General features: G+C 43.6%; 1 protein-coding gene across 6 annotated transcripts in view; it reads right to left on the bottom strand.

Annotated features, from left to right (window-relative positions):
• Window positions 1–356: 356 nt before the first annotated feature.
• LOC127649112 (transcriptional repressor p66-alpha-like) overlaps window positions 357–20,186 on the bottom strand; it is a 33,802-nt gene continuing 13,972 nt past the window's right edge. For 2 of the 6 annotated variants that reach the window (XM_052134060.1, XM_052134061.1), the window contains exons 3-11: window positions 12,406–12,532; window positions 11,146–11,277; window positions 8,448–8,525; window positions 7,981–8,109; window positions 7,749–7,892; window positions 5,171–5,402; window positions 4,675–5,048; window positions 3,084–3,327; window positions 357–1,457 (exon numbers count right to left, since the gene is read on the bottom strand). In XM_052134060.1, coding sequence (XP_051990020.1) covers window positions 1,321–1,457; window positions 3,084–3,327; window positions 4,675–5,048; window positions 5,171–5,402; window positions 7,749–7,892; window positions 7,981–8,109; window positions 8,448–8,525; window positions 11,146–11,277; window positions 12,406–12,532 — 1,597 coding nt within the window. In that variant the 3' untranslated portion in view covers window positions 357–1,320. The remainder of the gene's footprint in view (window positions 1,458–3,083; window positions 3,328–4,674; window positions 5,049–5,170; window positions 5,403–7,748; window positions 7,893–7,980; window positions 8,110–8,447; window positions 8,526–11,145; window positions 11,278–12,405; window positions 12,533–20,186) is intronic. The other 4 variants (XM_052134064.1, XM_052134063.1, XM_052134062.1 and 1 more) reach the window with 4 other exon arrangements.

The following is a 20,186-nucleotide window of genomic DNA, read 5'->3' on the forward strand; positions in this document are numbered from 1 at the left end:
CGGGGGGCGATCGAGACGTTTTGGCTTCACTTTTGAGGGCTTGTGCGGCACACTTGATCCCAACTGTGAGTTAACCCTGTTACCACCTTTTTAATTTGGTAAGGTTTCAAAAATTGAATTATTCAATGACAATTTTAAGTCGACACCTTTTTAATCAAACTATGAACCCTATTAGCTTTCTGAAGGCAAAGTAATATCAAACCAACAACATATATTAAAATGCATTTATGTGTGGAGTACATTTGTGCAGTGTTTTACCATTAAGATGTCCTCAAAGCTACACAAAACCGTTTAATGGTGTCTTGATGAACACCTGGAAGTGAATCAAAATGCCCAGAAAGAATGAAAGAGTTAAAACTTTATTTTGGGAACAAAAGTAAATCAAACAAACCGTAACCTCATTTTGCACACGAGCGCAGAACACGCAGCCGTTCAGAACTCTGTGACATCATCACAGCAGAGATACAAATAAAGCTCGAGTGTAACAGATCTTCATCATCAGATGATTCATGAACACGAACATGCTCAAACAATCATCTGATGATGGAATTATCTAAAGTTATATACAGCATTATTAACTGTAATTTAACCCCAACCTAAATGAAACAAAACAGCTTGTGAAAGCAAACCTAATGGCAACATATGTGATCATCAACAATCATAAATATTGTGCTGGGGTTGAATATTTGAGATATACAGCGACACTGACATCTTTATGAAGAAAAGCAAATACATTTGAGAGTATGAGAAGAAACAAAAATCGTTCAATTCCACACAGTTATATAACTACAAGTCAAACAGGGTGAAGCAACTGAACACACTGAAGCAGGTTTTATTTGCATTCAACAACTTTTTCCTCTTTTTTAATGAAAACTTTAATATTTTTAAGAACAGAAATGATGTCGTCCACGTAGAGCCGTGATGCTAATCGACAACTTCCGCCCGTGTGTTTGCGTTCAAGTCCTGACGAGATTCAGTGTGGCTCCTGATTGGCTTATCGAAGGCACATCGTTCACATGAGGGTCTATGTCCCGCGTCAATGCTGTTTATAAAGAGTGAAAGCCCTTTAACGCTGTCATCAGTTATTAACTCAAGCCCTGAAAAGAACGAAACTGCTCCTGTATGAAGATCAAACGTTTGGTGCATCGAGGACTGGCAAAAAAGACAAGAGTGCTAAAACAGGAAATGACAAACTTTTTGTACTAAACACGGATTTGATAATTCCAGACTAAATTCCAGACAAGCGGTTCTCAATTCTCAGACTGAAGATGTTCTAGCACATTGTGGATTGTGCCGTTTGAGCGCTGCGTTTGCAGATCTTTATTTCCACGTGTTTGCGGTCTGTGAGACGGAGCGTGACGGGATCATGTCCAACAGATATTCCCTCTGACGCTCCACCACCGATGACGACGTCTTGTGCGCGGACAGACTAGGGTTCACATACGCCATCGTCACACCTGTGATTACAGAACACGAGTGTGACATGAAACAACACAAACACAAACACAAACTTTATTTGAAGTTTTTGCAACTTATTTTAATAACATATATTAATTAAACGTTCACAAAAACACCAGGAATGTGTATTATGAAAGTAAACAGTGAATTTAGATTTCATGTTGATCTTAAACACATCTGACTCTAAATACCATCAGTTCCCAACAGTTAAATAAGGGAGGCGTCACTATGAATTCAATGACCCACCACCAGAAAAGCAGGAATCTACGGAGCCCCTAAGAGGACAAGGCAGGGATCTTTTTTTTCTGAAATAATTTTGCGTTCTATCGCGATACATTTATCATGGTTTTACTACAATAACCATATTTTAACCTTGATATTCACAGTAAATGAAAGTGATAATACAGGAAAACAAAAACTATTGCAAAAAATCTTAATTTTATGGTTATTTTGATTATTCTACAAATATCACGGTAACCACAAGATTAAACGCATTTAATCTACAGTAAAACTGTATTAAATATGGATTCAGTTTACTGTACATAAACCATGTTGACATTAGTAAATGCATTAAGTATCATTAACTAACAATGAACAAAATATTTATGGTATTTATCAATATTTCTTAATAAAAATTAATTTTTTCATTGTTTATTTATTTATTTTAATTTTATCCCCTTTTACTCCCAATATGGAATGCCCCATTTCCTTAACTTACTACGTCCTCGTGGCGGCGCGGTTACTCACCTTAATCTGGGATCGCAAAACATATTGTGACGGAACACAAAAATTACAGCGAAGGAACGCAAAACTTACAGCGAAGGAACGCAAAACTATTGCGACGGAACGCAAAACTTATAGCGAAGGAACGCAAAACTATTGCGACGGAACGCAAAACTTATAGCGAAGGAAAGCAAAACTATTACGACGGAACACAAAACTTACAGTGAAGGAACGCAAAACTATTACGACGGAACACAAAACTTACAGTGAAGGAACACAAAAATTACAGCGAAGAAACGCAAAACTATTGCGACGGAACACAAAACTTACAGTGAAGGAACGCAAAACTTACAGTGAAGGAACGCAAAACTATTGCGACAGAATGCAAAACTTACTAGCGAAGGAACGCAAAACTTACTACGAAGGAACGCAAAACTTACTACGAAGGAACGCAAAACTTACAGGGAAGGAATGCAAAACTTACTGCGAGGGAACGCAAAATTTACAGTGAAGGAACGCAAAACTTCCTACGAAGGAACGCAAAACTAACTACGAAGGAACGCAAAACTTACTACGAAGGAACGCAAAACTAACTACGAAGGAACGCAAAACTAACTACGAAGGAACGCAAAACTTACTACGAAGGAATGCAAAACGTACTGCAAGTGAACGCAAAATTATCGTGAAGGAACGCAAAAGTATCATGAGGGAACACAAAACTTACAGTGAAGGAACGCAAAACTATTGCGAGGGAACAGAAAACTGTCCTGTCCTCTAAGGGGCTCCGTAGGAATCAGGAGGAGGAAAACTATTAAGTCTATGTGTTTCATCTAAAATGATTGTAGAGAGGAAGCAGTGACAGGAAGTGAGGTCATCGAGCGGGCGTTTCGTTCAGAATCTACCTGCTGTGGTGGCGTTCTGCTTCCTCCAGGTGGAGGAGATCATGGGGTCAGGCTTCCTGTTGCTGCCACTGCTGCTGACCTTTGACCCCTGACGCACGGCATGCTTACCTGGCCTGCTGACGAGCGCGGCAGCTGCGACGGCGTTCTGAAGCTGAGTGGACGGCGAGAACGAGTGAGGAACTGTGCGTATCCCGGCAACCGACTGCTGCATGATACGAGACAACTGCAGCGCACTCGGGGAGATCTGCAGGAGAGTAACAGAACAAACATTCCTCAGCGTTATTTCATTTGGATGCTAAACACGAAAAACAAAACAAACGTCTTGTTCAATGACCATATCTGACACGTATGACGATTCACCTGTAGTCTCAATGTTGTTAAATGCCATTTAAGTATGTTTCCTGAGATCATATACAGCGTTCATGGACGACACTATTCATGCAAACTGTTCTGAGATGACTGACAGAGAAGAAATAGTGAGAACTCGTCATACACATGTTCTGCGAGAATTGATGTCTAAGCAGCGGCAACAGTATTTATTTTGGCCCTGTAGTTAGAAATAAATAAAATAAATCTAATGGGCAGAATAGTCGTGATTATCCTTTTAACTAGAGAACCACATTATAGCGACCACGAGGAGGTTACCCCATGTGACGCTACCCTCCCTAGCAACCAGCCCAATTTGGTTACCCCATGTGACTCTACCCTCCCTAGCAACCGGGCCAATTTGGTTACCCCATGTGACTCTACCCTCCCTAGCAACTGGGCCAATTTGGTTACCCCATGTGACTCTACCCTCCCTAGCAACCAGCCCAATTTGGTTACCCCATGTGACTCTACCCTCCCTAGCAACCGGGCCAATTTGGTTACCCCATGTGACTCTACCCTCCCTAGCAACTGGGCCAATTTGGTTACCCCATGTGACTCTACCCTCCCAAGCAACCGGGCCAATTTGGTTACCCCATGTGACTCTACCCTCCCTAGCAACCAGCCCAATTTGGTTACCCCATGTGACTCTACCCTCCCTAGCAACCGGGCCAATTTGGTTACCCCATGTGACTCTACCCTCCCAAGCAACCGGGCCAAATTGGTTACCCCATGTGACTCTAGCCTCCCTAGCAACCGGGCCAATTTGGTTACCCCATGTGACTCTACCCTCCCTAGCAACCGGGCCAATTTGGTTACCCCATGTGACTCTACCCTCCCTAGCAACCGGGCCAATTTGGTTACCCCATGTGACTCTACCCTCCCTAGCAACCGGGCCAATTTGGTTACCCCATGTGACTCTACCCTCCCTAGCAACCGGGCCAATTTGGTTACCCCATGTGACTCTACCCTCCCTAGCAACCGGGCCAATTTGGTTACCCCATGTGACTCTACCCTCCCTAGCAACCGGGACAATTTGGTTACCCCATGTGACTCTACCCTCCCTAGTAACCGGGCCAATTTGGTTACCCCATGTGACTCTACCCTCCCTAGCAACCGGGACAATTTGGTTACCCCATGTGACTCTACCCTACTATAAATGGTTGGCGTAGTTTAAAAAAGTTTGGGAACCACTGGAGAAGCATTTAGTGGAGTAACAGCTCACCTGTTTGATGTTGGAGTGGCGGTTGATTGGCTGGTTGGTTCGGCCGTGTGTCTGTTGAACGGCAGTTGATGAGCGTTTCATCTGATCAGCCTTCATCATGTGGGCTGATGATGATGATGAAGATGATGAAGTGCTCTGCTGCAGCATCTTCTCCATCTCCTGCTCCTGCTGTAGAGCCTTCACAAACGCCACCTTCAGACGATTGGTGTGCTCCGCCTTCAGAGCCTTCTTCTGATTGGACGACATGCACTCCTCACACAAGGTAGCTCCGCCCTTGTCTTTGCACCAGCGACAGGTGAAGTCTGTCTGACACTGACAGCAGGTGAACGGCTCTCGAGCAGTGACAACTAAACCAGCGTACACACCTTGTTTACCTGACAGACAGAATCATGCCATCACATTCACATGAATAAAGGCGTGTGTATCGAGTCGCTTTATATCACAATATTGATATTTTGCATGAAATTCCAGTGCACCAGTGTTCAGTGATCTGTACCTCGGCCGAGAGACTCCAGCAGCTTCTGCACCGCCTCCTCCAGACCCACCAGATAGATGAACTCATTATTAGCGGCAGAGGGCAGGAAGTTGAATTCAGGCGCTGGCGGTTTGGCTGGCGGGATCTCCAGTAGCGTTTTCTCCAGCTGTTTGCGCAGTGCAAGTTTAGCCGCCGCCTGACGACTGGCCGGAGAATCGTTCCCAGACGAGCACTTGAGGTTTGTGGGCGTGGGCTGTATGGACAGATGCATTAGCTGTCATTAGTTGTGATGGTGGAACTTTACACAAACAGGATGCTCAATGACGTCCCATAACTTCTCAAGTTCTTTGAAGAGAAAACTATTATTAATCATAGCATAGAAGCTAGTTTTCTCCTACTGTGTTCAGAATCTGCAGACAACTTTTGCATTTGCGGGTCAATTTTGACCCGGTTGAATTCAAGCTTATAAATAATTAATAACCCGATGGTTTACATCTAAAACTATTAAGTCATTCATGAGTTCTTAACTGTTCTTACATATGAAAGATTGAGATTTTTGGCATGTTAACTGACTAAAATAATGTTTAATAATTGATACACCATTTTTTTGTTGAAATTATACATTTTAGAAATTATTTGATATTTCAAAATATACATGAACTACAGCAAAACCAGTGCGATACATGTGAAGACATCTTTATTATCAACATTTCTGTGAAATTATTGGAAGTGATTGTAAGTAAAAATCCTAAATAATATCATCAAATGTTGATGCCCATTTATGCCCGGTTAAACAGTTGATGCCCGGTTAAACAGTTGATGCCCGGGTCAAAATTGACCTACAAATGCAAAAGTTTCAAATGGTTACATCTCAAACAATTGTAATTAAAAAATCTGTAAAAAATAAAATAAATAATAATAATAATAATAATTATTATTATTATTTTGATAGTCTTGACAAATACCCAAAATTTGGTTCCCGTATTAAAAACTATGTGGTATTTAAAAATTATTATTACTTACCTATCCTGGGCCAAAAACTATTGTATCATTGTAAAGAAAACTATTCAGATACTTTAATGAAATAGATTGATACATTCTGAGACTCAGCATAAAAACTGTTGAAAAATGATCTTTTTTTTTCCTGATTTGTCATTATATATCTCAGGGTGTTAATAATGTGGCTCTGTAAAACTGTTTTTGTTTTGTTCCAAATCATGTGGACTGTATCTGAGAAAGGTTTTGTGTTGATACGACAAAGCGATCAAAAGTTCCAACATTACAAATATAATTGATCATAGTGTCCAAAAACATCTCCAAACAAATAAAAGATAATAATTGTACATAAGAACTAATTACACATGCAAACACAACAATGACTAAAGGTTTGCATAGCATGCAGACATGATTTTAGTCATGAGATTTCACAGAATGAGTTTCATTCTGTGTCATTTGAGTCATCATTGAGTCTGTGTCGTGTATTTGGCGCCATCTCCTGGTGGCCATATGTAACATTGTGCTTCATGTGGATTATCTAATGATCTATACATCTGATTATCTTGTGTGTGGACTCCATTGAAAGACTCTAAATAATCATATGTGATATTTTATGTTCTCTTTATATTTTTGAAGTTATAAGCAAAAACGCGGCATTTAAGCAACACCAACATAATAGTCAAAGACATATATTTAGCTGTTACTCGCTATATTATAGTCTGTGAGTAAAACAAATAGTCTGGTTGTATTTTACTCTTTAAGATCTTTCCAACAACATATGACACATGAATATTTGATGAGTTTCTAAACTAGCTTCTAAACTTTCAAACGACACCTGTTGTTAAAGACAGTAGTTATTAATATTCTGAAGGTTTGTTTTTCTTGTGGGTCCATCAGAGATTAAAGGGTTAAATAGGTCTCTAAACTATGTCATAATTGTGACTATTATATACGGTTTTCTTTTTTTTCTTTGTAACGCCCAATTCCCAATGTGCTGTAAGTCCTTGTGGTGGTGTAGTGACTCGCTTCAATCCGGGTGGTGGAGGATGAATCTCAGTTACCTCCACGTCTGAGACAGTCAATCCGCGCATCTTATCACGTGACTTGTTGAGCGCCTTACCGTGGAGACGTAGCATGTGTGGAGGCTTCACGCTATTCTCCGCGGCATCCACACACAACTCACCACACGCCCCATCGAGAGCGAGAACCACATTATAGTGACCACGAGGAGGTTACCCCATGTGACACTACCCTCCCTAGCAACCGGGCCACTTTGGTTGCTAAGGAGACCTGACTGGAGTCACTCAGCACGCCCTGAATTCAAACTCACGACTCCAGGTGTGATAGTCAGCTTCAATACTCACTGAGATACACAGACCCTCTTAAATATGGTTTTCTTAAATTTTTGTGAAATATATTTTGATAAATAACTACAAACCAACATCTGTTCCTTAACTACCAAGCTCCTACTGACTGAGAGCTGAATCAACAACCCTGTTACCCAATGCTTATTGCTTAAAAATAAATAATGAAATCACACCAATCAGGACAAAGATGTATCAGCACATTTAAGGTGATCGTAAATGAACGAGCAGACAGACACCTGGTTGATGGTGACGAGCAGACTGTTGTTGGGGATGTTGCTCATGCGGATGATTCCGGGCTGGATGATCTTCTGTCCCTGGACGTTTGGTCCAGATGATCTGGAGGCCAGCAGCAGTGCAGGAGGAGTGGAGCTGGAGTTCTGCTGTGGAGAAACATCATCACACAGTTTATTAAGTGTCATGTCACATGCATTCTGTTCACTCTGTGTGTGCTGAGAGCGGCGGACTCACCTGAGCTCCTCTGGCAAGTGGAGGCATTATGAGTTGAGCGCTCGTTGAGCCGGGTTTGGTCACTGCACTGCCGGCACGCACCAGCAGAGGAGAAATCACTGTCCCTAAAGCTCGGCCTGAGATCACCTGCTACAACAGACAATTCAATCAATGCAATACAACAATTTGAGCAAAATGGATTTAAGATTCAATGAGGATCAATTAAAATTATTTTAGAGATGCTGCACTCATAAAGAGCAAATTTAGAGCAGAGCATCACTAGAAAACTGTATATTTATTTCAAGACCTAATCAATATCAGTTTCCAGGCCTAGAATCACAAGTTTAACAGTGTTGACATATGACATATGTGTGAGTGCGTGTGTGTGTGTGTGCGTATGTGTGTTTGTGTGTGTGTGTGTGTGTGTATGTGTATGTGTGAGTGAGTGTGTGTCTATGTGTGAGTGTGTTGTGTTGTGATGGACTCACAGGTTGTGCAGCTTTATTGGACACAGATGCTTTAATAACAGGTGGAGTTGTTGTTGTTGTTGTTGTTGAAAGCACTGGCTGAATACACAATAAAACAGAACAGATATAAATAATTTTTTCCAATCAGAAGAAACAACAGACTGATTAAACACGTGTATCAGATTAGCATCATTATATTAATTATATAGTCATAAATGGCTATATTTACCTACATTTATTAAATATATTTAACTACAGATTACAGGATACAGGCTGTAAAATGTAATTTGTAACATTCCATTAGATTACTCGAGGTCAGTAACGTGACATAAATACTTTGGATTACTTCTTCAGCACTGGCAGGTTTTTCATTTGTTTTGACAGTAAATAAAGTTGGAAAATTCACTTATATATAAAAAACATTCACTGAAAATTACATGTTGATAAAATTACAAGGTGATTACATTAATTTAAAATGAACATCTGATGTGTATAACAGGGTTTAACAATTGTTCATTTGGGCAGAAAGTGGATTTTTTTTCGTTCCGTTGTTCCTTTTCCAAATGATTTTTTTACCTGAATTTGATTCACTTTTTGAAAATGTTTTATTAATTTTTTTAATCGAGGAATCAAGGTTTTGCATAAAAATATCTAACCATAGCGTTTGCTAATACGCTGTCAATCCACCAAAGGCTTACAGTAGTGCACAGGGGCCACATTGGGCTTTCAGTAGTGCACAGGGGCCACATTGGGCTTTCAGTAGTGCACAGGGGCCACATTGGGCTTACAGTAGTGCACAGGGGCCACATTGGGCTTACAGTAGTGCACAGGGGCCACATTGGGCTTTCAGTAGTGCACAGGGGCCACATTGGGCTTTCAGTAGTGCACAGGGGCCACATTGGGCTTACAGTAGTGCACAGGGGCCACATTGGGCTTACAGTAGTGCACAGGGGCCACATTGGGCTTACAGTAGTGCACAGGGGCCACATTGGGCTTTCAGTAGTGCACAGGGGCCACATTGGGCTTACAGTAGTGAACAGGGGCCACATTGGGCTTACAGTAGTGAACAGGGGCCACATTGGGCTTACAGTAGTGCACAGGGGCCACATTGGGCTTTCAGTAGTGCACAGGGGCCACATTGGGCTTTCAGTAGTGCACAGGGGCCACACTGGGCTTTCAGTAGTGCACAGGGGCCACACTGGGCTTTCAGTAGTGCACAGGGGCCACACTGGGCTTTCAGTAGTGCACAGGGGCCACATTGGGCTTACAGTAGTGCACAGGGGCCACATTGGGCTTACAGTAGTGCACAGGGGCCACATTGGGCTTACAGTAGTGCACAGGGGCCACATTGGGCTTTCAGTAGTGCACAGGGGCCACATTGGGCTTTCAGTAGTGCACAGGGGCCACATTGGGCTTACAGTAGTGCACAGGGGCCACACTGGGCTTTCAGTAGTGCACAGGGGCCACACTGGGCTTTCAGTAGTGCACAGGGGCCACATTGGGCTTACAGTAGTGCACAGGGGCCACATTGGGCTTACAGTAGTGCACAGGGGCCACATTGGGCTTACAGTAGCGCATGGGGCCACATTGGGCTTACAGTAGCGCATGGGGCCACATTGGGCTTTCAGTAGTGCGTGGGGGCCACATTGGGCTTACAGTAGCGCACAGGGGCCACATTGGGCTTTCAGTAGTGCGTGGGGGCCACATTGGGCTTTCAGTAGTGCACAGGGGGCCACATTGGGCTTACAGTAGCGCATGGGGGCCACATTGGGCTTACAGTAGCGCGTGGGGGCCACACTGGGCTTACAGTAGTGCATGGGGGCCACATTGGGCTTACAGTAGTGCATGGGGGCCACATTGGGCTTACAGTAGGGCATGGGGGCCACATTGGGCTTGCAGTAGCGCATGGGGGCCACATTGGGCTTACAGTAGCGCATGAGGGCCACATTGGGCTTACAGTAGCGCATGAGGGCCACACTGGGCTTACAGTAGCGCATGGGGGCCACACTGGGCTTACAGTAGCGCACGGGGGCTACACTGGGCTTTCAGTAGTGCACAGGGGCCACACTGGGCTTACAGTAGCGCATGGGGGCTACACTGGGCTTACAGTAGCGCACGGGGGCCACACTGGGCTTACAGTAGCGCACGGGGGCCACACTGGGCTTTCAGTAGCGCACAGGGGCCACACTGGGCTTACAGTAGCGCACAGGGGCCACACTAGGCTTTCAGTAGCGCATCAGGGGTCTGTTGAAAAGTAAAAAATGATAGTACTTTTAATGTTTGTAGCAAAGCTGGCCAGTTTTTTTTTCTTAAAACATTACAAAAGGGTCATGATACGGGTCTCATCAATGGTTTAGCTTTCCATTTAACTGATTACAACAGGCTGCAGAACTATGATAAATGATTACTGCAAGAGTTAAATTAAAATACAGCTGTGAGTAGGGACTACAGAACTAAATAATTAGATTACTAACTTTAACATTATTTGAAAATAAAGTTTTTACTCCTCGTTCCTGCTCGGCAACATACTGCAAAAATGTTCCTTCATTTTGGGTTTTTAGTCCCGGCTGTATAATATGATGACATTCTCTAAATGTCATGATCGATCTGAAGATGTGTCGTTACACACTGGATCAAGTGATGTAACCTCATGACAACTGTCTGATAATCATTGGCTGCACTTTAAAGGTCAGTTGAAAGTTAAATTGTGTGTTTGTACCTTCTCCACACTGGAGTCTTTGTGTGTTTGACTATGACAGAGTTTCTTCAGCAGGGTGAGTTTGACTTCTTCTAACCGAAGCTCCTCCTGCAACTGTTTAATGACACGCTCACGGTCCACTAAAGAACTCCTCTATATACACACACGCACGCACACACACACGCACGCACACCACACACACCCCCACAACACACACACACCCACGCACCACACACACACACACACACACACACCCGCACAGCACACACACACAGCACGCACGCACACACACCCCAACAACACACACACCCGCGCACCACACACACACCCGCGCACCACACACACACACACACCCGCACACACACACCCACGCGCGCACACACACACCCGCACAGCACACACACACACACACACACATGCACGCACAGCACACACACACGCACGCACACACACACACCCCCACAACACACACACACCCGCGCACCACACACACACACCCGCGCACCACACACACACACACGCACACCACACCACACACATACACACCCCCACAACACACACACACCCGCGCACCACACACACACCCGCACGCACACACACACACGCACGCACACACACACAGCACACACACACACGCACACACCCGCGCACCACACACACACACCAGCACTACACACCAGCGCATACACACACTCACATGCACACCATGCACATGCACTGCCTTACACACGCACGCTTACACACACGCACGCATGCATGCACACACACACGCACTGCACACTGCACATGCGCTACACACTGCGATGCACTACACACGCATGCACACACGCACACACACACGCACACACACACACACACACACACGCACACCCGCACAGCACACACACACACACACACACACAAACACACACACGCACAGCACACACACATACACACCCGCACACCACACACATACACAGATACACATACAAACACACACACAGCACACACACACAGCACACAAACACACAGATAGCACACACACACACACACACAAACACATGTAGGGTTAATCTTATTATTCATATACTGCACATGGGAACATATAGAATAAAACAGCAGATAAAGTCTGATTCAGCTGCATGGTGTCACTGTACATTTGTATATAGTATTATTGTATTATGGTTAAAGTGTTTGTAGAGAGACTACTGGACACTGTAAAACACTGCATGTGTGAACGGCCCTTGACTCATTCTGTTCAATAAACATATAAACACATGTTCAAAGAGAAGTGTTGTTTACCATGAGCAGATCCGTGTCGACCTCTTTACAGCGATGGTCACCGTTCACCAGCGGACCCGACGCCTCGTTATCAGACAGAACGATGACATCATCAGGGGACGAGGGTCCGTTCGCTCTCTTCAGCTCACTGTAATAAACATGAGAGCGTTTAAGAGAGTCACATGACACAGTTCTCACGACTCCTCACCAATCAATTTCCATTTCCATTCATATTCACTCTTTAAGTCTGTCCTAATCATGTCTAACACAATGAGTCAGGATGATCACATTCTGAACATCTGTTGTGTTCCAGAGAAGTCACCAGACAGACAATACTGGGTCATGTGTTTAATATGTAACACACTCTGTTAAAAACGGATGTGAAGTTTTGAACAGAGTTATGTGTCTTATGGGATATATGTAAATATCTGCGATGTACCTTCTGAAGGGCAGAACTAAATAAAAATAAATGACATTTTATGATCCCCCTTTAAAAATAACTGTATAAAGACCAAAATAAATGCCAGCTTTTATGTTTGTGTATGTATGCAAATATATATATATATAAAATGTATTTAAAAAATGTCTCCCCAATGTGTAACGCTCAATTCTTAGTTCTCGCGGTGTCGTAGTGACTCGCCTCAATCCGTGTGGCGGAGGATGAATCTCAGTTGCCTCCGCGTCTGAGACCATAAATCCGCGCATCTTATCACGTGACTTGTTGAGTGTGTAACCGTGGAGACGTAGCGCGTGTGGAGGCTTCACGCTATTCTCTGCGGCATCCACGCACAACTCACGACACGCCCCACCGAGAGCGAGAACCACATTATAGTGACCACGAGGCGGTTACCCCATGTGACTCTACCCTCCCTAGCAACCGGGCCAATTTGGTTACCCCATGTGACTCTACCCACCCTAGCAACCAGGCCAATTTGGTTACCCCATGTGACTCTACCCACCCTAGCAACCGGGCCAATTTGGTTACCCCATGTGACTCTACCCACCCTAGCATCCGGGCCAATTTGGTTACCCCATGTGACTCTACCCTCCCTAGCAACCGGGCCAATTTGGTTACCCCATGTGACTCTACCCACCCTAGCAACCGGGCCAATTTGGTTACCCCATGTGACTCTACCCACCCTAGCAACTGGGCCAATTTGGTTACCCCGTGTGACTCTACCCTCCCTAGCAATCGGGCCAATTTGGTTACCCCATGTGACTCTACCCTCCCTAGCAACTGGGCCAATTTGGTTACCACATGTGACTCTACCCTCCCTAGCAACCGGGCCAATTTGGTTACCCCATGTGACTCTACCCTCCCTAGCAACCGGGCCAATTTGGTTAACCCATGTGACTCTACCCTCCCTAGCAACCGGGCCAATTTGGTTACCCCATGTGACTCTACCCACCCTAGCAACCGGGCCAATTTGGTTACCCCATGTGACTCTACCCTCCCTAGCAACCGGGCCAATTTGGTTACCCCATGTGACTCTACCCTCCCTAGCAACCGGGCCAATTTGGTTACCCCATGTGACTCTACCCTCCCTAGCAACCGGGCTAATTTGGTTACCCCCTGTGACTCTACCCTCCCTAGCAACCGGGCCAATTTGGTTAACCCATGTGACTCTACCCTCCCTAGCAACCGGGCCAATTTGGTTACCCCATGTGACTCTACCCACCCTAGCAACCGGGCCAATTTGGTTACCCCATGTGACTCTACCCTCCCTAGCAACCGGGCCAATTTGGTTACCCTATGTGACTCTACCCTCCCTAGCAACCGGGCCAATTTGGTTGCTAAGGAGACCTGGCTGGAGTCACTCAGCACGCCCTGGATTAAAACTCACGACTCCAGGTGTGATACTCAGACCACATGTATGTATATAAATATAAATATTTGTATTTTTCAAATAAAGCAATAAGTTCAAAGCACAAGTTTGGGGTCAGGCCCTCTTTATGAAAAACAAAAACTAAAAAAATGTAATTAAGTTATTAAGTAATAACAACAAAAGTTGGCGTCGTTGTTAAAGCCATTATATACACTCACCTAAAGGATTATTAGGAACACATACTAATACTGTGTTTGACCCCCTTTCGCCTTCAGAACTGCCTTAATTCTACGTGGCATTGATTCAACAAGGTGCTGAAAGCATTCTTTAGAAATGTTGGCCCATATTGATAGGATAGCATCTTGCAGTTGATGGAGATTTGTGGGATGCACATCCAGGGCACTAAGCTCCTGTTCCACCACATCCCAAAGATGCTCTATTGGGTTGAGATCTGGTGACTGTGGGGGCCATTTTAGTACAGTGAACTCATTGTCATGTTCAAGAAACCAATTTGAAATGATTCGAGCTTTGTGACATGGTGCATTATCCTGCTGGAAGTAGCCATCAGAGGATGGGTACATGGTGGCCATAAAGGGATGGACATGGTCAGAAACAATGCTCAGGTAGGCCGTGGCATTTAAACGATGCCCAATTGGCACTAAGGGGCCTAAAGTGTGCCAAGAAAACATCCCCCACACCATTACACCACCACCACCAGCCTGCACAGTGGTAACAAGGCATGATGGATCCATGTTCTCATTCTGTTTACGCCAAATTCTGACTCTACCATCTGAATGTCTCAACAGAAATCGAGACTCATCAGACCAGGCAACATTTTTCCAGTCTTCAACTGTCCAATTTTGGTGAGCTCTTGCAAATTGTAGCCTCTTTTTCCTATTTGTAGTGGAGATGAGTGGTACCGGTGGGGTCTTCTGCTGTTGTAGCCCATCCGCCTCAAGGTTGTGCGTGTTGTGGCTTCACAAATGCTTTGCTGCATACCTCGGTTGTAACGAGTGGTTATTTCAGGCAAAGTTGCTCTTCTATCAGCTTGAATCAGTCGGCCCATTCTCCTCTGACCTCTAGCATCAACAAGGCATTTTCAGCCCACAGGACTGCCGCATACTGGATGTTTTTCCTTTTTCACACCATTCTTTGTAAACCCTAGAAATGGTTGTGCGTGAAAATCCCAGTAACTGAGCAGATTGTGAAATACTCAGACCGGCCCGTCTGGCACCAACAACCATGCCACGCTCAAAATTGCTTAAATCACCTTTCTTTCCCATTCTGACATTCAGTTTGGAGTTCAGGAGATTGTCTTGACCAGGACCACACCCCTAAATGCATTGAAGCAACTGCCATGTGATTGGTTGATTAGATAATTGCATTAATGAGATATTGAACAGGTGTTCCTAATAATCCTTTAGGTGAGTGTATATATGTGTGTGCAATAGTTTTAGGCACATAAGATGTTCCACACGTGTGTCTCTCGGAGGATTGGGGCTGTTTTAAAGGTAAAGGTGGGCACACCGAATATTGATTGAGCTTTTTTCACGTTTACTGGACTTTGTACTTTAAGCGAGAAATGAAACTATTAATGTCATTATTTGATGAAGACATCTTCACTATGAAACTCTTGCCCAGTTCTGTGTATGAAGGACACAAGAGAGTTCTTACCTTCTGTATCCAGTAACAGATGTTTCAGTGAATATAAACTGCTGTGTGCTCAAATAACTCTAATGAAAGTCATCTACAGAGACATCTCAACACTTACAGTAAAGACTCAAGTAACATCACAAGCAGCACGATTTAGACCTTTAACATTTTAACTGCTGAGTTAATCGAGATAAATACAAATTGACTGTAGAAATATCATGACTTGTTAATTGAATTTTCCAGGCCTGTAAATCTCATGTCTGTCTAACTTCTGCAGGTGTGACCGATGTACAGTGATGTAATGAACATGAGACAACTCTTCCTGTGTATTAATCACACAACAAAACAAGTCATGTGACCAACAGTATTCTCCTGATGTCATGTACACCCCCCTTCCTCCCTCCTTACTGGAAACCATGACAACCAACCGGCTGGAACCAGTTAGTGACACATGGCCTTCATTTTGTAAAGGTACCACGAGAGAAAATGGAGACATGTACACACACACACACACACACACACACACACACACACACACACAAACACACACGCAGACACCCACCCACGCACGCATATATAAACACACACACACACACACACACACACACACCCACGCACGCATGCATATATAAACACACACACACACACACACACACACACACACACACGTATATATACACACACACACACGCACACACACACACACATGTATATATACACACACACACACACACACACGTATATATACACACACACACGTATATATACACATACACACACAGTTGTGTTTCCATGTTTTATGGGGACTTTCCATAGACATAATGATTTTTATACCGTGCAAACTTTATATTCTATCCCCTAAACCTAACCCTACCCCTAAACCTAACCCTCACAGAAAACTTTCTGCATTTTTACTTTTTCAATAAAACATTGTTTAGTATGATTTTTAAGCGATTTGAAATATGGGGACACTAGAAATGTCCTCATAAATCACATTTATAGCATAATAACCTTGTGATTACCAGTTTATAACTTACAAAATTGTCCTGGTATATCACAAAAACGCGCGCACACACACATGTATATATATACACACACACGTATATATACACGCGCACACATGTATATATACACACGCACGCACGCGCGCGCGCACGCACACACACACACACACACACACACACACACACACACACACACACACACACACACACACACACACAGTTGTGTTTCCATGTTTTATGGGGACGAATGATTTTTATACTGTACAAACTTTATATTCTATCCCCTAAACCTAACCCTACCCCTAAACCTAACCCTCACAGAAAACTTTCTGCATTTTTACATTTTCAAAAAACATAATTTAGTATGATTTATAAGCTGTTTTCCTCATGGGGACCGACAAAATGTCCCCACAAGGTCAAACATTTCGGGTTTTACTATCCTTATGGGGATAGTCCCCACAAAGTGATAAATACACGCTCACACACACTCACACACTCACACACACACACACACACACTCTCACACACACACACACGTATATATACACACACACGCACACGTATATATACACGTGCGCGCACGCGCACACACGCGCGCGCGCACACACGTGTATATATACACACGTATACACACACACACACTCGTATACACACACACACACACACACACACACTCGTATACACACACACACTCGTACACACACACACGTGTATATACACACACACACATACACACACGTCTACACACGTATACACACACACACACGTATACACACACACACACGTATACACACACACACACACACTCGTATATACACACACACACACACACACGTATACACACACACACACACACTCGTATATACACACACACACACACACACACACTCGTGTACACACACACACACACACACTCGTGTATACACACACACACACACACACACACACTCGTATATATATACACACACACACACACACACACACACTCGTATATACACACACACACACACACACACTCGTATACACACACACACACACACTCGTATAATCACACACACACACACTCGTATATACACACACACACACACACACACACACACACACACACACACACACACTCGTATATACACACACACACGTACACACACACACACACACACACACACACACGTATACACACACACACACTCGTATATATATACACACACACACACACACTCGTATATATACACACACACACACACACTCGTATATACACACACACACACACTCGTATACACACACACTCGTATATACACACACACACACACTCGTATATACACACACACACACACTCGTATATACACACACACACACACACACACACACACTCGTATATACACACACACACGTATACACACACACACACACACAGTGATGTCAGATATTGCTGCTGATTTGAAATATGTTGTTTATCTTAATCTTGACCAATCGTTTTTTGTTTCTCTACTTGAAACGTCACTAAAGAACAGACTGAATGTGTGTTTGTCTAATCAGATGACTGTTATCAGGGATCAGAGTTCACTAGTCACACTAGCCGGTTCTGTATGTTTGGATTCAGCGTGCCTATAGATGTTTTGCCATCCGACCAACAAAAATACGAAAAAGGAAAGTCCAATCGTTGAGAAAGCCAAGACTGGCCACGGCAATATTTAGCACTGATGGTGCGAGAACACTGTTGTTCTTCTAGGCGTTTATCATTTTTCCCCAAATGAAATCGTATTTCTGAGGCGTAAACATTCTCGAAAACTCATGAAACTTTGCACACGCATCAAAAGTGCCGAAAGTTTACGTCTGATTTGGGGTTCAGAATCAGGTGTGGCAAAATGGCTCAATAGCGCCACCTACAAACTTTCAACGGTGTGCGCTTTTAACCACGTTTCACCTACACGTACAAAAATACTTACAAAACAATTATATTGCACCCATGCCCTAAACGCAACAGGAAGTCAGCCATTTCGATTTTTCTCTTTGATTTTTGCTCAGTTTTGCCATTTCCAGGCCTCGTACTTTAACAAACTCCTCCTAGAGATTTCATGAGATCATATTTGGTCAGTCTAATCTAAAGGTGTCGGCGATGCGACATTGTGAAGCTTTTGAGTTTTCACCGAGCGGCGTGTCCGTGGCGGCCTGACAAAGTTTGATGTTTTGCAATGAAACAGGAAGTTGTTGTAACTCAAACATATAATGTTCAATCTGCCCCAAACGTCACATGCCACCAAACGCCAACGGGCACCAGCGTGTGACGGCCCGTTCATCGCTGCTCGCGGCTTTAATTCAATCGTAATTTCTCTGCACAATTCTGTAATCAAGTATTGTTTATATCATTGGTTTTATTATAATCAGCGTCTTCAATAAACTCAAGCCCATTTTATTTTAATAAGCTTTTTAAAATATGTCATTTATAAATGTTAATACATTAAAATAAAATGTTAAAGAAGTCATTTGACCTTTAAACTGATAAAGTTGAACAGATACGGTCATTTTATCACCTAAATTATGTTTGACCGTCAGTAACGCCCACAGACACGCCCACCTCTAATGAACACGGAGAACATTAAATCCCAGACGGGTGATAATCTCTGTAACGTCCCGAGCGAACAGGGCGTATGCTTCATATATGAATAAAAGGGTTACCAATATAGCTGACGGAAACGTAATTATCGATAAAATTGTGCCAATGTAATATTTTTTCGTCAAACTTTAGCACAGAAATCCAACGTCGATACAACAAATATTGTGGAAAACTAGTTTGGAAACACTTTGAGAAAAATGGCATTAACGGAAACACAGTACATCACATCTGATGAGGAGACCTCGATTTAAAGACAACAACATTACCTTTATTATCGATGGACGTAAAGATAACGGTAAAATAACACATTTAATATTAATCCAGAGCGATTGACATGATGAATCTGCACTGTACAGACTTTAAGCCTGTTTATTATCATTATTAATCAACCAAATTGGCCCGGTTGCTAGGGAAGGTAGAGTCACATGGGGTAACCTCCTCGTGGGGTATTAGACTCCAGTCAGGTCTCTTTAGCAACCAAATTGGCCCGGTTGCTAGGGAGGGTACAGTCACATGGGGTAACCTCCTCGTGGGGTATTAGACTCCAGTTAGGACTCCTAAGCAACCAAACAGTCACATGGGGTAACCAAATTGGCCTGGTTGCTAGGGAGGGTAGAGTCACATGGGGTAACCTCCTCGTGGTCACTATAATGTGGTTCTCGCTCTCGGTGGGGCGTGTGGTGAGTTGTGTGTGGATGCCGCGGA

The sequence above is a fragment of the Xyrauchen texanus genome, chromosome 9 (assembly GCF_025860055.1).
Source record: "Xyrauchen texanus isolate HMW12.3.18 chromosome 9, RBS_HiC_50CHRs, whole genome shotgun sequence".
NCBI lineage: Eukaryota > Metazoa > Chordata > Actinopteri > Cypriniformes > Catostomidae > Xyrauchen > Xyrauchen texanus.